We start from the raw sequence: 21,131 nt of genomic DNA on the forward strand, positions 1-21,131 counted from the left end.
ATCCTTCCTTCACCCGCTGGGCTGGGATTCTGCGCCGTGGGGCTGGCCCCCCCCTCCTCCGCAGTTACCCAGCACCGCGCGCGTGGGGAGCCGAGGCGCAGAGATGGGACGGGTGGGACTCAGCCAGGGAGAAGGGCTTGCTCCAGGCCACTGGCCAGCAGTGGGGCCGGCAGGGTAGGGCTCTGACTGGCCTCTCCTCTCCTTGCCTGCCAGTTTTCAGCCAAACGCCGATCCTGCAGGCGCTGCAGCACGTCCAGGCCAGCTGCGACGAAGCCCACAAGATGAAGTAAGTGCAGCCACGTCACCGCCCCACTGGCTGGGCCCGGGGTGGCTCAGTGGGGTGTGCCGGGAGCGCACTGGGTCGCGGGATTCAGCAGTAAACTTGGAGCTGCACGTTCCAGCCCAGGCCCCCTCCTGCAGCCAGGCAGGAACCAGCCTGCGCCCGGCTTCACGCAGGCTGGGGCTTCGCACAGCCTGTCCCCCAGGGCAGGCAGGGGTGACGGGGGGTGTCCGGAGAGCCGGGGCAGCGCTGGGCTGGCGGAGGCCCAGGCCCATGGGGTCTGAGCAGACGCAGGGAGTGTGCAGCTAGAGCATCTGTGGGGTGGGGCTGGGGGTGCCCAGAGCCTGACCCCCGCTTGCTCTCGGTCCAGGTTCAGCGACCTCTTCTCGCTGGCCGAGGAGTACGAGGACTCCTCCAGCAAGCCCCCGAAGAGCCGCAGGAAGGCCGCGCTGTCCAGCCCCCGCAGCCGGAAGAACGCCGCCCAGCCAGCCAACAACGAGGAGGAGTCTGCCTCCAGCAGCGCCTCGGTGAGTGCCACCCCCCGGGGCCCTCCGGAGAGCTGGGGCGAGGGACGTCTGGCCACGTCCCGGAGTACTCGCCCCACCGGGCTCTGGGGCAGGGCTGCGGCTCTCCGCGGGGTCCCCGTGCTCTTCCTGGCTCCTGCCGCCCTGTCCCTTCTTCCTCTGGTGGGGACAGGTGGGCACTGCCCTCAGCCATGCCGCCCACACAGCTCTGCCACAGCCCTGTGCAGTGGGGCAAGGATCCGACTGACCTCAGCCTCACTGGCAGCACCCGCAGAGGGCCATCCCCACCCGGCCCTGGCCCTCTGCCTGCCTGGCAGTGTCCATGACAGCCGCCAGCCCCCAACCGGGCCCTGCCGTCCCCCCACCCGCCTCCCGACATGGCCAGTGATCCCCACCCCACCCGGCCCGGCAGTGCCCGTGACGGCTGCCCCCTGCTCTCCCTTTCAGGAGGAAGAGGACACCAAGCCGAAACCCACCAAACGGAAACGGAAAGGCTCGTCCGCCGTGGGCTCGGACAGTGACTGAGGGGCGTGGCCCCGTGCCCAGCTCCACCCTGGCCCGCGGTGGCTCTGGAAGTCCCTGCAAAGCAGCAGCAGCCACCCCTGGTGGTTGTGGAGCAGCTGGGCAAAGCGGTCCCCAGGCTGGGGGTGAGCGAGGCGCATGCTGTCTGTCTGCGGCTGCACCCACCACACGACTGCAGCCTCCTGCCAGCGGCGCCACCCGGCCCCACCGGGCTGACGTCCGAGTCCCTTTCGAACGGAATTGTGGGGTGAGCGGCTGGAGTGAGCGCCTCTTTCCGTGGCAGCTGGGTGCCAGGCCGAGGGGCACGGCCCTGAGTCCCCGAGACGGGGCAGCCGGGGAGACTTCAGCAGCAGGTGTGCCAAGCCCCTGCGTGCCAGGGGCTGGACAGGAAACCAGACAGGCTGCAGAGCAAAGGCCTCCTATTTTCATATAAGAAATGTAAATAAATAGTGAGAACTGGCTTGCTGCTCCGAGACGCTTCCAGGAGGGGGCAGACCAGCAGGGAACCCCAGGCTTACCTGTGCCAGGGCAGCCCACGGCCTGGGGCACCTGCCCACCCTTGCCTGGCCATGCTGGCTTAGTTCCCACCTGTGATTGTCACCACAATCCAGAGCCTTGGCCCCGCATGCAGCCTTTAGCTTCTGCCATGGAGCGGGCACTGCCCAGGAAAGCGGGGCAGAGACCAGCACCCGGAGCCCATTCGCTGCTGGCGGGACGAGCTGGAGCTGGGAGTCCGAAAAGAGCCAAACCCCATGAGCAGCCCTGCCCCCCAATCTCTTCCCTGCAAGCCAAGCCCCCCAAGCTGGGAGGAGGAGCAGAGCACAAACCCGACCCGACAGGCCGCACCGGTGCAGAAGGCGCCTGCTCGGCAGAACTGTTCACAGGCGGGCGGCCGGACGCAAGGCTGGAGAGTCAAAGCTTTTTCCCCAGAGAGATTCGCCTTTTAAAGTGTTTTTAAAACTAAAATAAAACTCAGATGTTTTTTTACAAAGTGCCCATCTTGCCTGATGGTGTGTGCGTGGGCGCGGCAGTGGCTGGCGCAGGGACGGGCATCGTCTGCCTCTGGCTGAGCCTGGGGAGACCCCATTGGCCGGGCATTCAAGTGAATGGCTCTTTTCTGCCCTCCAAAGCTTTGGTGGTTCCCGTGGTCAGCCAACCGTCCGCCCCCCTCCCCCTGCAGAGCAGCCGCTTCCTGCTGCCTTGCAGACCCGGCCCCTGGAACCAGGCGAGTATTGTCCTCGCCGGGAAACACACGCACGGAGGCGTGCCCAAGGTCACGCAGAGAGGCCGTGCCAGAGCTGGGAACAAAAGTCATCCTGGCTCCCAGCCCCCCTGCACTAACCACTAACCCCCACTCCCCTCCCAGAGCCAGGGACAGAACCCAGGAGTCTTAGCTCCCAGCCCCCTGCTCTAACCACTAGACCCCACTCCCCTCCTAGAGCTGGGGACAGAACCCAGGAGTCCTGGCTCTCAGCCCCCTGCACTAACCACTAGACCCTACTCCCCTCCCAGAGCCAGGGACAGAACCCAGGAGTCCTGGCCTGCTCTAACCACTAGACCCCACTCCCCTCCTAGAGCCAGGGAGAGAACCCAGGAGTCCTGGCCCCCAGCCCTCCCCCCCCCCAATGATCTAGCCACTAGACCCCACTCCCCTCCTAGAGCCCGGGAGAGAACCCAGGAGTCCTGGCTCCCAGCCCCCCTGCTTTAACCACTAAACCCCACTTCCCTCCCAGAGCTGGGAGAGAACCCAGGAGTCCTGGCTCCCAGCCCCCCTGCTCTAACCACTAGACCCCACTTCCCTCCCAGAGCTGGGAGAGAACCGAGTCCTGGCTCCCAGTGTCCTGCTCTGACCCCTTGCCACTGCTGCCCGGGTTTGAAATGCACAGGGGCCAAGCTGCTGCAGTGGCACGCGGTGTAGAAGTGCCAGGATCGGCCAGGGCAGAGCTCCCTGTGCCCCGTGGAGGCGCCTCGGCGGGCACTGCACTGCGTGGAGCCCGGCCTGTGAGTATTGCTGCTTCCTTGCTGTGTGGTGGGTTGAGATGGGGCAGGCCCCTGTGGTGCCCCCGGCCCAATCCTCGGGCAGCTGGCCATAGCCCCGTTGTTAGCCCTGCTGTCACTGAGCGCATGGGCCAGCACTGCCCAGCCAGGCTGCCAAGGGGAAGAACGTGCCAAGCTCCCTGCCCCTTCCCGGTGTGGGCTGCGCAGGGCCTGCCCCGGCCATGGGGAGCAGCGGGGCAGTGGTGGGCCTGGGTACGAGGAGACTCTGGGCCGTGGGGCAGGGAGGGAACACAACTGGCCTGGTCTGGGGTGGTTCTTAGGCCTGTGGGGCCTGGTGCAGCCCCGTCCCTGCGATCAGGCCCCAGCCGGGGCTGCCGCTGGCTCAGGGCCGCTCGCGCTGTTTCCAGCTGTGGAAGCCGCCTAACCTTTCCCCTATTTCTTCTGGTTTGAGCTCCAAGCCACAGCAAGCCTGGCGCCCGCCCCACGTGCGTTTCCCCTTCGAGCAGCAGATGTTGGGAGCGCGGCAGGAAAAACCCCCTGCGCTGCCTGCTCCGAAGCTCCCCCGCCCGCCCGCCAAGGAGGGAGCGAGCTGCAGCTTGTCGGCCCTGTGCAGAAAGGAGCCTAGACCTGGGCAGACTGAGGGCAGGGACGGGGGGGGGGGGGTGGCCGTGGCCCTCTGCACAGCGTCTGCCTTGGGGAGGGGCTGCACAAGCTGCTTGAAACCGCCTGGCAGGGGAGAGGCGTAGACGCGCCAGCAGGCGGGGGCACGGCACAACGCGGGGCCGAGGGCGGCCATGTGTGCAGGGCCTTGGTCTAGCTCCCCCAGCGTGCGCCTGGCCCCGAGCCCTCGCAGTGCCCCCTCCGCTTCCCACAGGGGCTACTTGGCCACCCGGCTCCACGAGGCAGAGCCCAGCGCGGCAGCATGGAGTCAGGTCTGCGTTCCCAGGCGTGGGCAGCTCGCTGCGGCCACCCAGAGGTTTTTCACGGGGCTCCCATTAGGAAAAGCCATGGGAACCCTGCACTTTGCCATGGAGCCCCCAGGCCGGCTGGGCGTGAGCTGGGGAAACGTTCCCCCCTTTCCGCTGACTCGCAGGTGGGGTTCTTCTCCCCTCGGTGTGAGAGTCGGGCGCCGTGTCCCCTCCCGTCCATGCCTGGGCGACCCCCTGCCCAGCCAAACACCGAGCGATGCTAAAGCAACTGGCGGGAGGTTAAATAGCAGGAGCTTGCCGGGTGCTGGGCAGAGGGGGCGAGAGTCTGGCACGGGGTGACGAAGTGGGACTGTTCGCACTGGGGGCTGGGGACACTTCCTAAGTATCTAGCAGCAACAGGCCATGCAGCCAAATGCCTGAAGCTCTGTCTCCTAGCAACTGAGGGCCGGGCCCCTCCCTGCAAAGGTGCGGGCTAGAGGTGTTGGAGACAAAGGGCTCAGGTGACCCCCTGGCCCGGGAAAGAGGCAGAGCAGGTTTTCAGACTGTAAGAGGAGCTAGGCCTGGGGGAGGGGAGATTACACCTCTGGCCAGTGGAGAGACAAAGAAGAGGAGCTGAGGAGAGAGGAGGGGCCGGAGGGTGGTGGCAGATGGGAGTTGGCTGGGGAACAGAGGGGAGGCAGGGAGACCGGGCTCTGATCCCCGAGGGGGGCCGGGAGGCCCCAAGATGGACTTAACCGGGGAGATCCGGTTATCTGTGCCTGCAAGACCTGTGTTGGACTGTGTTCCTGTCGCCTAAATAAACCTTCTGCTTTACTGGCTGGCTGAGAGTCCTGGTGAATCGGCAGGGAGTCCGGGGGTGCAAGACCTGACTCCCCCACACTCCGTGACACATGGCCCCATCTCCACAGTGGCCAAATCCTTCCCCATCGTGCCTGTGTTTAGTACCTGAGCTGAGCTCCTGGTGGCCGAGGGCAGAGGGGTTACAGGGATCCCCTGGGTCTGGGGATCTGAAAGGTCTCCCTGCAGCCAGCCTCACATGGGTCACTGCACGGTGTCTGTGCTGTAAGGGGGCAGGAGACCCCTGTGCATGCTGGAAATCGTGGGCCTCGGGCTGTGTGCTTAAAGGCAGGTCAGGCCGAAGTCCCAGGTCCTGCGCCGGACTCCAGCAGCCCCTGCCCCGTGTGCCGCGTGTGGCTTACCCAGGAGCCTGACTGGCCCATGTGGGCAGCTGCCAGGGAGGAGAGGGCAGGGCCTCGGGAGAAGAAAGTACCAGGCAGGGACGGAGCGGGGGCGCCTGGGCGCAGGCACAGAGCAGAGCTCTGGACTCTCTGGTCTAATGGAGCGAGGGCTGCAGGGAGGCCCTGCCAGCGCCCCGGAGGGAGACGCCCATGGAGGGCTCAGCCAGGCTGGGGAGAAGGACGTGGGAGCGGGCAGGACCCCAGCAGCCAAGCGGGGTTTGGGCTCCAGGCCGGGTGGGGTCGGGTTTGTGGGTGACCCCGCTGGCTTTTCCTGCCCTCTCTGCTGGGCGTGGAAAGTGGAGTCTTGTTTCCCTGGAACCGCAGCTGGGCGCCGTGGCCGGGGGAGCCCCGCAGGGGGCACTGGCCAGGGGGGTGTCCGGGCTGCAGTGTACGTGCAGGGGGCTATGGCAGGGCTGGCACTGCCGGGGTCCCCGGGGGGCTCCCCGCTGCTCCAGGGGGCACTGGCCAGGGGGGTGTCCGGGTTGCAGTGTACGTGCAGGGGGCTATGGCAGGGCTGGCACTGCCGGGGTCCCCGGGGGGCTCCCCGCTGCTCCCCACTCCGCAGCTGGGCACCGCGCCCCGGCGCGGCGCCAGGCCCCTGCCCAACCACGGGGCCCCTCTCCCGCGCCAGCTCCTGCCGGGGGCGCGCAGGCTCCTGCCCCGCCCCCGCGCGCCCCCGCGCCCAGCCAGCCCCAGCCCCAGCCCCAGCCCGGCTCCGGCGGCGGCGCCATGTATCTGGCCGGGGCGGCGGTGGCCGCGGCCGCGCTCCTGTGGCTGCAGCGGCTGCTCTGGCCGCACCTGTGGGCGGACGCGCGGTTCCTGCTGCGGGCGCTGCGGTGCCGCCGCCGGGTGCTGCGGGGCGCCGCGGGCTCCAGCCTGGCCCAGCGCTTCGCCGGCCTGGCGCGGGCGGCCCCGGAGCGGCTCTTCCTGCGCTTCGAGGGGCAGCGCGTCAGCTACGGGCAGGCGGCGCGGGCGAGCCGGCGGGTGGCGAACGCGCTGCGCGCCTGGCGCGGCCCCGGGGGGCCCCTGCGGCCCGGCCAGACCGTGGCGCTGCTGGTGGGCAACGAGCCCGGCTTCGTGTGGGGCTGGCTGGGGCTCGCCATGCTGGGGGCCGTGCCCGCCTTCCTGGGCACCGCCCTGCGCCGCGGGGCGCTGCTGCACTGTCTGCGCGGCTGCGGGGCGCGGGCGCTGCTGGTGGCGCGCGGTGAGTGCGGGGCGCACGGGGGGAACCCGCGGGGCGCACGGGGATACCCGGGGGGCGCACGGGGGGAACCCGCGGGGCCGGGGCGCACGGGGATACCCGCGGGGCGCACGGGGGGAACCCGCGGGGCCGGGGGGCGCGGGGATACGCGGGGGGCGCACGGAGGGGCCGGGGCGCACGGGGATACCCGGGGGGCGCACGGGGGGAACCCGCGGGGCCGGGGCGCACGGGGATACCCGGGGGGCGCACGGGGGGAACCGGAGGGGCCGGGGCGCACGGGGATACGGGGGGGGCACGCGGGGGGAACCGGAGGGGCCGGGGCGCACGGGGATACCCGGGGGGCGCACGGGGGGAACCCGCGGGGCCGGGGCGCACGGGGATACGCGGGGGGCGCACGGGGGGAACCGGAGGGGCCGGGGCGCACGGGGATACCCGGGGGGCGCACGGGGGGAACCCGCGGGGCCGGGGCGCACGGGGATACCCGGGGGGCGCACGGGGGGAACCCGCGGGGCCGGGGCGCACGGGGATACCCGGGGGGCGCACGGGGGGAACCCGCGGGGCCGGGGCGCACGGGGGATCCCGGGGGGCGCACGGGGGGAACCCGCGGGGCCGGGGCGCACGGGGATACCCGGGGGGCGCACGGGGGGAACCGGAGGGGCCGGGGCGCACGGGGATACCCGGGGGGCGCACGGGGGGAACCGGAGGGGCCGGGGCGCACGGGGATACCCGGGGGGCGCACGGGGGGGACCGGAGGGGCCGGGGCGCACGGGGATACCCGGGGGGCGCACGGGGGGGACCCGCGGGGCCGGGGCGCACGGGGATACCCGGGGGGCGCACCGCACGGGGGGAAGCGGTGGGGCTCGGGCCCACGGGGATACCCGGGGGGTGCATGGGGGGGACCGGAGGGGCCGGGGCGCACGGGGATACCCGGGGGGCGCACGGGGGGAACCGGAGGGGCCGGGGCGCACGGGGATACCCGGGGGGCGCACGGGGGGAACCCGCGGGGCCGGGGCGCACGGGGATACCCGGGGGGCGCACGGGGGGAACCGGAGGGGCCGGGGCGCACGGGAGGATGGAGGAACTGGCCGGGGGGGCGCTGGATTGTGTCACTTGATAAACTAGCGTCACCCAAAGGATCATCGGGCTGGGACAGGAAACCCCGCCCGGTCTGGGGGTTATGGGTTGCAAAGAGCTGCCCCCCCCCCACCCGCACCACAGGACTCGGCTTCCTGCTGCGACCCACTCGGGGCCCTGGGCAGCTGCCTCTGCGCCCAGCGGCCTGGCTGGGGGACGGGACTGGACTGGCTCCTCCCCAGTGGCCCTGGGTGTCAGCCCCCAACCCCCAACATGGGAGCAGTTGGGGCCAGGCTTTGCAGAGAGCCCAGCGCGCTGGGTGCCAGGGAGGTGTTGGGTGCCGGGCAGGGGCTGGGTGCTCGGCCCTTGGAAATCTCACCCCAAGTGAGGGGCGAATGCTGGGCGCTCTGGGGCCCTCTCGGTGCCATGACACTTCGCTCCAGCTGGGGACAGTTTTCGGTAACGAAGTGGGGGCGGGCGAGGGCCGTGACCCATGAGCCCGGCACCGCTGCTGTGCTAGGCCTGAGAGGTGGAGCAGGCAGGGTCTCCAGCCAGCGCTTCCAGCGGGGCCTTTGGCTCCCAAGTGGAGTCAGCGCTGCTCCCTGTGCGGCCTCCCAAGCTGGGCCCCGAAATCACCAGGCCCGTGTGAAACCCTTGGCCTGAAAGCTCCGCATTAAAGCTCCTGCCGGCTCTGCTGCCCGTGGGCTGGCTGGGAACCGATCCCCTGCCTGCGGCGGCTCCTTGGCGTGGCTCTGAAAGCCCCAGCTCCTGCGGGGCCAGGTGCTCCGGACATCGCCCCCAGGGCCTGTGACACCCAGTGGGGCTGGCAGGTCTCTCATGTGTCCCTGGCTGCCCGAAGGCCCCAGATACAGAGGCAACCTCCTCGCTGGTCACCATGGGCAGGGATCTGGCCTATGTGCTGCCATGTTTGCAAAGTCCCAGTGCCATGGGGGACGGGCACTGGCTCTGTCTGTTCAGCACCCAGCCCGACAGGGCCCTGCAACCTCCCCGGGACCAGGCCCGGCTCCATGGCTCGGGCCGGGCAGCCCCCCGGGGCCGGGCCCGGTTCGGCGGCTCTTGTTAACGCCAGTTCTGCAAACTTGTTGCCAGGCTGGACTGGAAAAACTTTTTAAAATAAGTTTGAGGCAAGTTTTCCAGTGTGCCCCTCCCCCCCCTCCACGCCCCTCCCCGCCAGCTGCAGTGCTGTGGCAATAGGAAGTTTTTCCTGGCAGATGGGCCCCAGCCATGTTGTTTCACTTCCTTAAAGCTGAGAGCCCCAAGTGGGTGGAGGTGCAGCCCGGCTCCTTGGACCCAGGGCTCCCCGAGCCCAGCACAGAGCAGGTCCCGAGCGCTGCGCTGGCCGTGCTGGGCCTGGGGCTGCTGTGGGTCGCAGGCGTCACGTGGTTCGTTAGTGCTCCTGTTCCTGGGGCGCTGGGGGCTCTGTGTCTGCAGGGGGCATGGACGGGGGAGGGGAGCTGGTTTCGAGGGGAATTTGGTGCCTGGGGGGCCTGGCCAGGACGTGCCAGGTGAGGGGCGTTGGGATGAGCCGGCCGGGGCAGGGCAGAGTCATGTGGTGTTTGCCGTGGGCATCCCTGGGGGCCGCCTGGCATTTGGGTCTGACATCAGGGCACCCTCCTGACGTTCGAGCCGGGCCAGGAGCGATTGTGTCGCCCCTCTGCAGAGCCCTGCCCTGCCCGGCAGCCGAGACCCCCCCAGCTCGGTTCACACGGACAACTGGAATAACTGTAATTAACGCAGCAAGATGGCGCTTGGCCCGAGCCACCCTCTGGCATTGCCTAACGAGCTGGAAGTCATCACAGTAATTGCTGCCGCTCCAGGGCTTTAATTATGATTTAATTGGTGACAATTCGGCATCCTCAGCGGGGTGGGGGCAAACCCTGCCACGGCTGAGACGGGCGCGGACGCTGCCTGGCTGGCAGCTGAACTCCGTGCCGGGGGGCTCACGAGAAACACACAGCTCTTCTGCTGGGGGCAGCCTGGATCCCGACCTCACGCCCCTCGGGGCCAGGAACCGCCAGGTCTAGCCCCGAGCCAGTGCAAATCAGCGACGTGCCCTTGGGCCTGCAGTGCGCCAGCCAGGGCAGAGGGTTTAGAGGGGAGAAGCCTTTGTCTCCGGCCTGGCCCCTGTCCTGCTGGTGGGCTCTCGAGCCCGGGGCGGTGCCTGGCTGCGGGGTCCTCTCCCCGGCCCCCTCGCCTGCCCAGCCCCTCGTCCCTGGCATACGGCGCCTGCCCATTGCTGCTCCGAGCGCAGCCTCTCTCCTTGCCCTTGGGAGACGGCCCGTCCCTCCCCCCGTCTGGGTCCGGCTCCTCCCGGCCGTCCATCACTGCTTCATGGTGCCATTTCCGCCCCCCCATGGCTCGTTACTCTCCTTTCCCCTTAACGACGGGCACCGCAGAGGCCTGTGAATGGGGCGTTGTCTGCTGCAGTTATTGGGTGGGGTGAAGGAGGCCCCGTCTGGGGCAGCGCCAGCCGGCCGTGACTGTGGCCATCTGGCAGCAGCCTCCTGCGCCCCCCCCATGCTGGGTGCTGCACCCCAGGGTGACCAGACGGCCCTGCCCAGGAGCTCATGCCCTCCCCTCCCCACAGATCTGTATGAAGCTGTGGAGCCCCTGCTGCCCACCCTGCAGGAGCTGGGCATCGTGGTGTGGGTGCTGGGCCCGGGGCCCTGCCCGCCGGGGGCCACCAGCCTGCAGGAGCTGATGGAGGAGGCGTCCGACGAGCCGGTGCCCTCAGACTTATCCACGCCCAAGGACATGATGGACACCTGCCTGTACATCTTCACCTCGGGCACCACAGGTGGGGCTCCCCGCAGGGCGGGGGCTGCGGGTCTGGAGTGAGGGGCATCCGCAGAGCTGGCCGAGGGGGGGGGTGTTTGGAAAGGGCCTGCCTGTCTCTCTCCGGCGCCTGCTGCCTCCGCCCCTTCCCAAGCCCCGAGGTCGTGGGAGCAGGGCCCGGTTCAGGGGCCCGGGGGCTGTGCCGGCTCCGTGCCCCAGTGCAGGGCAGCGCCTGGCAAAGCGCAGGGCTCCCTGCTCTGGCTTCTCCCTGCGTCTGGGGAGCTCCTGGCATCAGGTGGCTGCGGGGCCGGGATGAACAATGGGGGGCGGCAGGAGGGTGGGGCTTCGGGGCCCCTGGCCCTGCAGCTGTGAGGGGATGGGGAGGTTTAAACGCAGACCACTCCGTGGCATTGCTGCTGGGCCTGGCTGCTGAGCAGGGCCCGAGGGGAGCGACGGTTGTGGGGCTTCCCGAGGGGGGGGGGGAGCCAGGGTGTGGGGTGTGCCCAGCTCGGGGGGCCTCACAGGGGAGCCAGGACCCTGGGCACGGAGTGATCCCCATCTCCCCCCGCTGCAGGGCTGCCCAAGGCTGCCCGCATCAGCCACCTCAAGTGCATCATGTGCCTGGGCTTCTACCGCCTGGTGGGGGCCTCCAGCGAGGACGTGATCTACGTGGCGCTGCCCCTGTACCACATGTCAGGCTCCCTGCTGGGCATCGTCGGCTGCATCGGGATCGGTGAGCTGGGCAGCAGGGGGCCTCTCCGGGCCTGGCGGGTCTGGGCTGCCCCTTGCTGGGGGGGCTTGTCCGTGCCCGGTGGGGGGGTCTGATGGGCTGTTCCCACGCAGGCGAGAGGGGCCAGCGCTGCGGGGGGAGCTCCCGAGAGCATCTGCTCCGTGTGCAGCGAGGCAGAGACGCGAACGGTGTGGGGAAAGGGACAGACGATAAGTCAGAAATATCACAAGGCCAATGCAGAAATGCTGGGACTCCCACGCCAGGAACACGGCCTGCGGGTCAGGTCGGCCCATCTCAGGCCAGATACCTTAGACTTGGAGGCGACGCCACGCTCGGGGCTGGAACGGCTCCTGTCTGAGCAGCGATGGGACTGCTCAGTCTGGAAAAGAGCCGGCGAAGGGGGGGACGTGACAGATCTAACACATCATGGCTGGGCTGGAGAAAGTGACTAGGGAAGTGTCATTTACCCCTTCACGGAACACAGGAACCAGGGGTCACGCAATGACATTAGCAGGCAGCAGGTGTAACACACACACCCGGAAATACTTCTTCACACCACACAGTCAACCTGTGGAACTCGCTGCCGGGGGATGCTGGAAAGGCCAAAAATATAACTGGGTTCAAAAAAGGAGACAAGCTCATGGAGGATACGTCCCCCAATGGCTGTTCGCCAGGATGAGCAGGGGTGCGACCACCTGCTCTGGGTGTCCCTAAACCACCCACTGCCAGAGGCAGGGGCTGGCTGGCAGCTGGGTCACTCAAAACTCGGCCTGGTCTCTTCGTCCCTCTGACGCGCCTGGCACCGGCTGCTGGCGGGAGACGGGGCTCTGGGCACCTGGACCATCGGTCTGAGCCCGTCTGGCCGCTCAGATGTTCTTAAGCTTTTGAGGCTCATATTCCAGCAGGAAGGGGGGGGCTATAGACCTCAGGCCCCGTCCGGGCCAGGGGGACGGTGCTGCAGCCATTAGACGCGAGGCCACTGAGCTCAGCGCATCCATCCCCGGCTGCCTTGGGATCTGCCGGGCGCCAGCCCCCGCAGGTCACCATAGAGACATCAGTGACACTTTGCCTGTCCCAGGGCGCTGGGCTCCTCGCCAGGGAGGCAGGGTACAGACACCCAGAGAGGCTGGGACTCCATGCCAGAGCTGGCGATAGAACCCAGGCGTCCTGGCTCCCAGCCCCTCCCCCCGCCCTACCCCACCAGACCCCACTCCCCTCCCAGAGCTGGAGACAGAACCCAGGCGTCCTGGCTGCCGTGGCCAGGTGTCGCTGTGGCCTGAGGGGAGGGTTGGCGCGCCCGGCCCGTGGCTATGCAGGGCCTCGCTCTCCCCGCCAGGTGCCACCTGCGTGCTGAAGAGGAGGTTCTCAGCCAGCCAGTTCTGGGGCGACTGCCAGCACTACGGGGTGACCGTGTTCCAGTACATCGGGGAGCTGTGCCGCTACCTCGTCAACCAGCCCAAGGTCAGTGCTGGGAGCTGGGGGGCCACGCGGGGCCGGGGGCCCCCTGCTGGGACTTGGATCCACTTCCCTCTGGGCTGCCCCTTAGCAGTGCTGACCCCTGAGCCCGGCGTGGTGCGCCCAGCCCTGGGGTGGGACGGGGCAGCTGCTCTGCGCAGGGACAGCAGGATCCCAGAGCTGCAGGCACCATCTGAGCACAAACTCTCCTCCCCACTGGGGCCCACGAGGGGAAACCGAGGCATGGCAGTGACAGGTCCAGGAACAGACCCTTGCGCAGGCAGCAGGGCAGGAGCCAGGATGCCTGGGTTCTCTCCCCGGCTCTGGGAGAGGAGGGGGGGCTGGTGGTTGGAGCAGGGGGGACTGGGAGCCAGGACTCCTGGGTTCTCTCCCTGGCTCGGGGAGGGGAGGGGGCTCCAGAGGTTAGAGCGGGGGGCTGGAAGCCGGTTACTGAACAGTTCAGACCCTGCACTAACCTCTGGTCTGGGGGGGGGGGACGATCCCACACTCACCCAAAGCCCCCCCCCCCCCAGGGAGAAGGGCAGCAGGAGCACGGCCTGCGCCTGGCCGTGGGCAGTGGGCTGCGGCCCGACGTCTGGCGCGAATTCCTGCGGCGCTTCGGCAACGTCCGCATCGTGGAGACCTACGGCATGACCGAGGGCAACGTCACCTTCTTCAACTACACCAGCACCCTGGGGGCGGTCGGCCGCGGCAGCTTCCTCTACAGGGTGAGCGGGGCAGCGCGGGCGGGGGGCTGCGGGTCGGGAGTGAGGAGCACCAGCCGGGCATGGATCAGGGACAGTGCATGGGGGGTCTCTGACTCTCTGCGCCTCTTTCAGCTCTTCTGCCCCTTCGAGCTGGTGCGCTACGACCTGCTGCAGGGGGCACCGGTGCGGGACGCGGCCGGGTGGTGCCAGCGGGTCGGCCCAGGTGAGCGGCAGGGGCTGGCTGGAGGGGGGGGAACTGGCCAGCTGAGGCCCCTGCTCACCGCTGCCCCCCACAGGCGAGACGGGGCTGCTGATCGCGCCGGTGACCCCCCAGAACCCCTTCCTGGGCTACGCGGGGGGCAGGGAGCTCTCGGAGCACAAGCTGCTGCGCGGGGTCTTCGCCGAGGGAGACGCCTACTTCAACACGGGCGACCTCATGGCCCAGGACGCCGCTGGCTTTGTGTATTTCCGGGACCGTACCGGGGACACCTACAGGTACCAGAACTACAGGGACACCCCCGACCCTCCCGGCGTCCAGAGACACCCCCCCCGGGCAGCCCCAGAGACACCCCCCCCCCCGGGCAGCCCCAGAGACACCCCCCCCGGGCAGCCAGCCCCCCCTCCAGAGACACCCCCCCTGGGCAGCCCCAGAGACACCCCTCCCGGGCAGCCAGCCCCCCCGGGCAGCCCCAGACCCGCCCCTGGGCAGCCAGCCCCCCCTCCAGATCCACCCCCCCCCGCGCAGCCCCAGCTACACCCCCCCCCGGGCAGCCAGCCCCCCCGGGCAGCCCCAGAGACACCCCCCCGGGCAGCCCCAGAGACCCCCCCCCCCGGTCAGCCAGCCCCCCCTCCAGAGACACCCCCCCGGGCAGCCCCAGAGACACCCCTCCCGGGCAGCCAGCCCCCCCGGGCAGCCCCAGACACCCCCCCGGGCAGCCAGCCCCCCCTCCAGAGACACCCCCCCCCGGGCAGCCCCAGAGACACCCCCCCCGGGCAGCCCCAGCCCAGGACACCCCCCCGGGCAGCCAGTCCCCCCTCCAGAGACACCCCCCCCGGGCAGCCCCAGAGACACCCCCCCCGGCCAGCCCCAGACACCCCCCCGGGCCGCCACCCCCCCCCCCAGAGACACCCCCCCCCGGGCAGCCCCAGACACCCCCCCGGGCAGCCAGCCCCCCCTCCAGAGACACCACCCCGGGCAGCCCAGGACACCCCCCCGGGCAGCGAGCCCCCCCTCCAGAGACACCCCCCCCGGCCAGCCCCAGACACCCCCCCGGGCAGCCAGCCCCCCCTCCAGAGATACCCCCCCGGGCAGCCCCAGACACCCCCCCGGGCAGCCAGCCCCCCCTCCAGAGACAGCCCCCCGGGCAGCCCCAGACACCCCCCCGGGCAGCCAGCCCCCCTCCAGAGAGCCCCCTCCCGGTGCAGGTTGGGGAGCCCTTTGCAGGGCTCTGCACAGCTGGAGCCCGGGAACCCAGCCCCCCAAAGGGCAGGACCCAGAGCCGCTGGTGTTTGCCCGTCTGGGGCCCGACCGGGCTGCTGGGTTCGGCCTTGAGCGCAGGGCCCTGGCCCAGGCGGGCCCAGAACCGGGCCTGGCAGGTCCGTGTGCTTCTCCCATGGCCACCTGCCCATCCCCCGCGGGGGTCCCGCAGAGCCGGGGCTCGGGGCTTGGCCGGGCTCGGGGGCCGGGCTCTGCCCCGCTCAGGCCGCGTTTGCCCCCAGGTGGAAAGGTGAGAACGTCGCGACGACGGAGGTGGCCGAGGCCCTGGCCGCGCTGGACTCGCTGCAGGAAGTCAGTGTCTACGGGGTCGCCGTGCCAGGTACCCCCCCCGCCGCCCCCTCCCCTGCAGGCCGCTGCCAGGGGCTCCCCAGGAAAACGGGAAGCTGGGGCGGGGCGGGGGGTACAGCTGCCTCCTGGAGCCCAGTGGGAGAATGTCGGGGGGGGGAGGTTCTGTCCCTTCTGTCTCCTCCCCTCACCCAGCAGAGTCTGAGCCCCCCCCGGGGTTCATTGCTCCCCCTCTCCCCCAGGGTACGAGGGCCGTGCCGGGATGGCCGCCATTGTCCTGCGGCCGGGCTGCGAGCTGGATGGGGCCCAGCTGTACAGCCACGTGGTGGAGTTCCTGCCCCCCTACGCCCGGCCCCGCTTCCTGAGAGTCCAGGTAACGCCCGCCGGGCACCAGGGCCATGGGGGGGGGCAAACACCGCCAGCCTCCCCATCAAAGGCTTGGAAATGACACCCTGGGGAAAGATGCGGCTGACTCTGGGGTGGGGCGTGAGGGCTGTTTGTACAGGGATCCCTCACCTGGGGCTGAGATGCAGCCGACTCTGGGGTGGGGCGTGAGGGCTGTTTGTACAGGGATCCCTCACCTGGGGCTGAGGTGCAGCTGACTCTGGGGTGAGGCGTGAGGGCTGTTTGGGACAGGAAGTGACAAACATCCCAAATCCAGGGGGAGCTGGAGGGGACACCTCATTAAAGCCCCAGACAACACATAGCAACTGCCCCTCCCACCCCGAATTGCCAGAGTGCCCCCCCCCCCCCGGGGCACCCAGCACAACAGCTCAGGCCATTCAAGGTGCGGGGAGGGGGCAGATTCTGGCAGCTTAAAGGACCTGAGCAAAGACCCAGGAATCCAGATGGGGGGTGTCTGCCAGCAGGAGCCCCCAGCCTCTGGCACCTGCACCCAGGAGCTCTGCCTCCCTTGCCTCCAGCAGCCCCCCCGCCCCATCCCTGCACACACACACACACCCCCGGCCGAGCTCTGACGCGTCTCCCCGGCAGGACCACCTGGAGATGACACAGACCTTCAAGCAGCACAAGGTGCGTCTGGCCAGCGAGGGCTGCGACCCCACGCGCCTCCCGGACCCGCTGTACCTGCTGGACGACGCCTCGGAGGCCTACGTGCCCCTGACCCCGCGGCTCTGGGAGGGCGTCGTCTCGGGGGCTGTCCGGATATAACCCCCCCACCCCACCCCCCTCGGGCTCCCTCTGGCTGGGGGTCACCTGGGGAGACTACGTGTCCCAGCATGCACAGCTCAGCACCATTGCATGCTGGGAGCTGTAGTCTCTGGGTGCTCAGGCAGCTGAGCTGATGGGCCAGGGCTCTGGGGTGCTGCCTGCCCCGGGAGGGGGGGAACAGGGCTCAGCGGCTGCAGGATTTTCCCCACGTTGCAGCCCCTGGTCCTTCCAGCTCCCTCCCCACTGCGCCCCATGTGTCACCCCCCCACACCTCCTGCCCCCCCCACCCTGCGCACACCCCACTCCTGTGCCCCAGGGGGCTGGAAGCCGGGAGCTCGGCCGTCTCGTCCTGGCTCACCCGTGCCTGTCTCCAGCAGGGCGGCGCCATGGGATGTGCTGGGCCGTGTCCTGCATCCCCCCTCCCCGCCCTCGGGGGCAGCTCCCCCCCCCCACAGGATCTCGGCTCCGGACGGGCTCCCTGCCCTGGGCCTTGGGGCTGGGGGAGCTGCCTGCGCGCCGCAGGGTCACGCAGCGGGCGGGGAGTCCAGGGAGCTGGATTCGAATCCTGCCTCCACCATGACTTGGGGTGGCCTCGGGCTGGTCCCTGAGCTCCCAGCCGGGGAGAACGGCCCTGCCTCCCCGGCCTGGGTCTGGCTGGGCTGTTCCGAGTGCGAGATGGGCAGGCAGGGCCCGAGCCTGCCCGAGGAGGCAGCGGGGGGGGGGGGGCCTTTGCCCCCGGGGGTGGGGAGGGGGGGGCTGGGGGGAGTTTGTACTTTTTATACCTTTTGGCAAATAAAACATTTTTAGCAAAGCGTGTTGCTCTCTTGTGCCCCCCCTGCCCCTGGAGCTGGGAGCCCCCCCGCCCCCCCAGCATCTCCCCCTGGCACTGGGGCGCTCTGACCCCACTGCTGCGGCTGGGCAGCCTGGGGTGCGTCAGTTCTGCAGGGTTCATCGGCTGGGGGTCGGTGTAGGGCCCCGGGGGCTGCCCCAGGAAGGGCCCAGACCCAGCCCAGAGCCTCTTCCTGGGCACCTGCACCTCCCCCCTTGGCTCCGGGCTCTGGCCTTGGCCTTGTGGGGGGCAGGACAGGCAGGTCCCCCCCTGCCCCCATGTTCCAGGGACCCACCTGCGCATTGAATCTGCCCTGGGCTGGCCCCTGGCAGTCGGTTGCACCCTGGTCCGTGGGGCACAATCCCCTCCCCCACGGCCCGGGCAGCCTGATAGACACAAGGGCTGGGCCCTGCTGGGGGCCCCCTAGGGCTCCCTGGAGCCCCCCAGCCCCTGCATGTGCACTGGGCCTGGCCGCTGCGTCCGCCCTGGGGGACTCTCTGCCACTGGAGACAGGAATGAGCCAAGGCCCCGTGGCCCTCGGCCAGCCCCAGATCAGCCCCCGGGCGTGTCCCCCTCCCCCCTTCCACCCCCCCAGCTGTTCGGACTCCTGCAGGCTGCAGGGGGGGTCTCCAGGCCGGGTACCCCGATATTCTATGGCCTCTCCCCTGTGGCAGCCCCAATGGGGGGGGGCCGAGGAAGCAGACACGAACCCCCCCCCCGCCCCAAGGGTAAAGCTGCTGGCATGAGCCCCGCTGTCCCCAAAGGGAGGGAAGAGGAACCTGCCCCTCCTGGGGGGGTCCCTGCTCGCCCCCCAGAGCATCTTATTCCTGGGGGCGCCCTGGCCCTGGCCCTGAGGGGGGCGGGGGGGTTGTTACTGTTGGAACAACTGAGCTGCGGCTCCGCCGGGGCCCCCCGGCTCGCCCCCCCCCCGCGGGCAGCGACGCCCCTTTGCGTGACTCAGGCCTGGCTGGAGCCACCAGGGCCGGTTCCCTCCAAGCCCTTGGGGGGGGGAGACCCCCCGGCACAGGGGACACCTCAGCCCCCCGCTCAGTGGCAAGGGGGCGCGGCGCTGAGGCCTGGGGGGCAGCGGAGCCCTCCCCTCCCCCAGCTTTCGGCAGCCCCCCCCATCCTCCCGGCGGGGGGTGGGGGGGGCAGATCACTGACATTCACCAGCGGCCCCGGCGGCGCAGCCTGGGCCCCAGGGACGGGGGGGGCAGCATGGACCCCCCCGTCCTTTATCCCTCTCTAGGGGCTCCCCCGAACCCCCAAACGGCGCCTGCTCCAGCGGCAGCACTTAGTGTAGGTCCTACCTATAAACAAAGCCGGCGGGGGGGGGTAGAGCAGGGAGCCGGGGGGGGGGATGATCCCCCCTCCCACGCACACACCCCGCCCCGCTTCCCAGAAGCCAGGGTGAGGGGCACAGGGAGGGGGCGGTGGGCAGCCCGCCCCCACCCCCGCCATAAAGGGACCAGCGGCCCCCTGCGCCCCTTTGTCTGCGGAGAATGGAGCCGACAGCTTGTGAAAGTGACACCGTGAATGGGGCGCGGATGGGGGGGGCGCCTCCCTGGGTAACCGCGGGGGCTCGGAGTGCAGCTAATGCGGGGGGGGGGCAGCGGCTCCCTGAGCCCAAGCGGCTGGCGAGGGGGGCAGGGCCTCGGGGAGGGGGAGGCTCAGGGCCGGGGGGGGCCAGACCCAGCTCTTAAAGGGTTTAAGCTCCGGGGGGGGAGACCCCTCCCCCAGCCCCGGGTCTCCGGGGTGCCCCCCCCCATGCCGGACCCTGGGTGAGGAGCTGAGCTGGGATCAAGGGTTTGATCTGAGATTTGTGTCAAATCCACTGGAGCCCCCGCACCACCCCCCCCCCCAGCCAGGCACAGAACCCAGGAGTCCTGCCCCCCCCCAGCCTAGCTAGGACTGAGTGCCCCCCCCCCCCCCGCCAAGTCCTGCAAACCGGCCTGGAGCCGCTGGTGGCCGGGCAGACGGAGGGGCCCGGCCCCTTTCACCCCCGGGCCAAGCAGCGCCTGGGCGGCCCATGGCCCGGGGAGCGCGCGGGTGGGGCTGGGGGTCGCTGGCTGTCTGGAGCTGGTGGGGGGGACGGTCACCGCCCCCCCCCCCGCAGCCCCTCTCCCGGCCAGGGCAGATTTCAGCACCTGGGACAGCGGCCCTGCCGGGGCTCCCTCGCCAGCGCCCCTCACCTGCGCGCCAGGGCTGCAGCGGGGCCCCGCAGGCAGGATCCGCCCCCCTCAGCCCCCAGCGGAACCGGGACCCCCGGCGGACGGAGCTGCCCCGCCCCCCCCCGCACAGAGATCAGCTTAACGCCGGGAACACGGGGGGGGGGTCCCCCGGCCCCAGCCCGTGGGTTGGATTAACCCAAAGAACTGGCCATGGCCCCGCTGGCGAACCTCGCTCAAGTCTCGGCGTTAGAGCCATCCCGTGGCGGGGAGTTCCGCCGGGTAACAGACTCTTCGCTGCCGCTCGCCGGCCCCGGGGCTCCGAACCCCGAGCCCGGACAGTCCGTCCCGCGCTCGGCCCCAGACCCTGCCTAACCCCCCCGCCTCGGCTGCTCCCAGCCCCGGGCCCCTCCCGGCCCCTCTCTGCCGCCGGGGGCGGGGGGGCTGCCCGGGGAAGGCGCCTCCTTCACTCCGCGGTTTGTTTGCTCCCCAACTTCCCGGGGGCGCCTGAGCCTGGGGCGGCTCCAAGCGGGGGGCGCCGGACCGGGCCCCGTCCCCCGCCAGCCCCGGGGACTGCGGGCTCCCGCCTAGTGAGAGGCGCAGCCGGGGCCCCCCCGAGCCGCGCAGAGCCGGACTGGGGGGCGGGGCGAGCCCGGCCCCTCACCTGGCGCCGCGCTGCCATTGGACGGGCGCTCCCCCCCGCCCCCCCCCTTGCGCCGGTCCCCCCGGCCGGCCCGCGGGCGGGTCAATGGGCCCGGGGCGGCTCCGCAGCGCCAGGGGGGTCGGGGGGCCGGACCGGACCCGCAGACGGACCGGACAGCGGCAGCGGCGAGTTGGAGAAAGTTTTCCCCGCGGGGCTCCCCATGGCCCGGCCCCCCCGCGGCCCGGGGCTCTGAGCCCCCGGCGGGGACCCCCGCTCCGGCCGGGCCATGGCCCGCTGGCGGCTCTGCCTGGCCGGGCTCCTGCTGCTCCAGGGCTGCGGTGAGTGCGGGCCGGGGGGGCTGGATTCACCCCATTGAGCGCCCCGAGCGGGGGGCTGAGCCCGGGGCTGGGGGCAGGATCGGGCCCCAGGGGGCATCGCTCCCCGCACCCCCCGGCCGCTCCCTTGTTCTGCTCCGGAGCCCAGCTGCCCCCTCCGGCTCCCGCCCCACCAGCACCCGGAGCCCCGCCGCGCCAGGGGATCTGGCCCGCGCTCAGGGGCCCGGGGCCCAGCCGGTGTGGGGGGGGGTGACCCCACGCGGGACGCGGGGGGCCACTGGGAGAGCGGGACCAGGTGTTAGCCCCAGCGCAGCCACGGGTGTAACACGCGTGAGCTCCCCCCCGCCGGGCCCCCCCCAACCCCCCGCCCAGATGCTGGATCCCCGGGATGGGGACACTGGGGGCAGGAGCCCGCGTGGCTCTGGGCAGAGTGCGAGGGGGGCGGGAATAGAGGCCCCGAAGCCACCAGGGGTCCCCTCCCCCAGAGACGTGGGGGCGCTGCCTGTTTGTCAGCGGTGCGGGTTTGGGGGGCGCCCCAGGCCCTCGAGGGCTGCTCAGTGAGCGGGAAGGGGGGAGCAGGTCTCCGCCATGGACCCGGCTCCGGGAGGGGAGCGGGGTCTAGTGGGTAGAGCGGGGCTGGGAGCCAGGACGCCTGGGTTCTCTCCCCGGCTCTGGGAGGGGAGTGGGGGCTGGTGGGTCAGAGCACGGGGGAGCTGGGAGCCCGGACTCCTGGGTTCTCTCCCCGGCTC

General features: G+C 70.7%; 2 protein-coding genes across 2 annotated transcripts in view; both read left to right on the plus strand.

Annotated features, from left to right (window-relative positions):
• Positions 1-2,336, plus strand: part of INTS3 (integrator complex subunit 3) — a 65,191-nt gene extending 62,855 nt beyond the window's left edge. Inside the window, exons 28-30 of the mRNA XM_044992025.1 lie at positions 214-286; positions 651-807; positions 1,252-2,336. Coding sequence (XP_044847960.1) covers positions 214-286; positions 651-807; positions 1,252-1,329 — 308 coding nt within the window. The 3' untranslated portion in view covers positions 1,330-2,336. The remainder of the gene's footprint in view (positions 1-213; positions 287-650; positions 808-1,251) is intronic.
• A 3,871-nt stretch (positions 2,337-6,207) lies between these two features.
• SLC27A3 (solute carrier family 27 member 3) lies at positions 6,208-17,124 on the plus strand. Its single transcript, XM_044991349.1, has 10 exons — positions 6,208-6,695; positions 10,375-10,584; positions 11,137-11,295; positions 12,629-12,753; positions 13,281-13,475; positions 13,587-13,677; positions 13,751-13,949; positions 15,174-15,271; positions 15,480-15,610; positions 16,231-17,124. The coding sequence occupies exons 1-10, from the start codon at positions 6,221-6,223 to the stop codon at positions 16,405-16,407; spliced, it is 1,860 nt and encodes a 619-aa protein (XP_044847284.1). The 5' UTR covers positions 6,208-6,220; the 3' UTR covers positions 16,408-17,124.
• Positions 17,125-21,131: the final 4,007 nt, after the last annotated feature.

The sequence above is a fragment of the Mauremys mutica genome, chromosome 17 (assembly GCF_020497125.1).
Source record: "Mauremys mutica isolate MM-2020 ecotype Southern chromosome 17, ASM2049712v1, whole genome shotgun sequence".
Taxonomy (NCBI): domain Eukaryota; kingdom Metazoa; phylum Chordata; order Testudines; family Geoemydidae; genus Mauremys; species Mauremys mutica.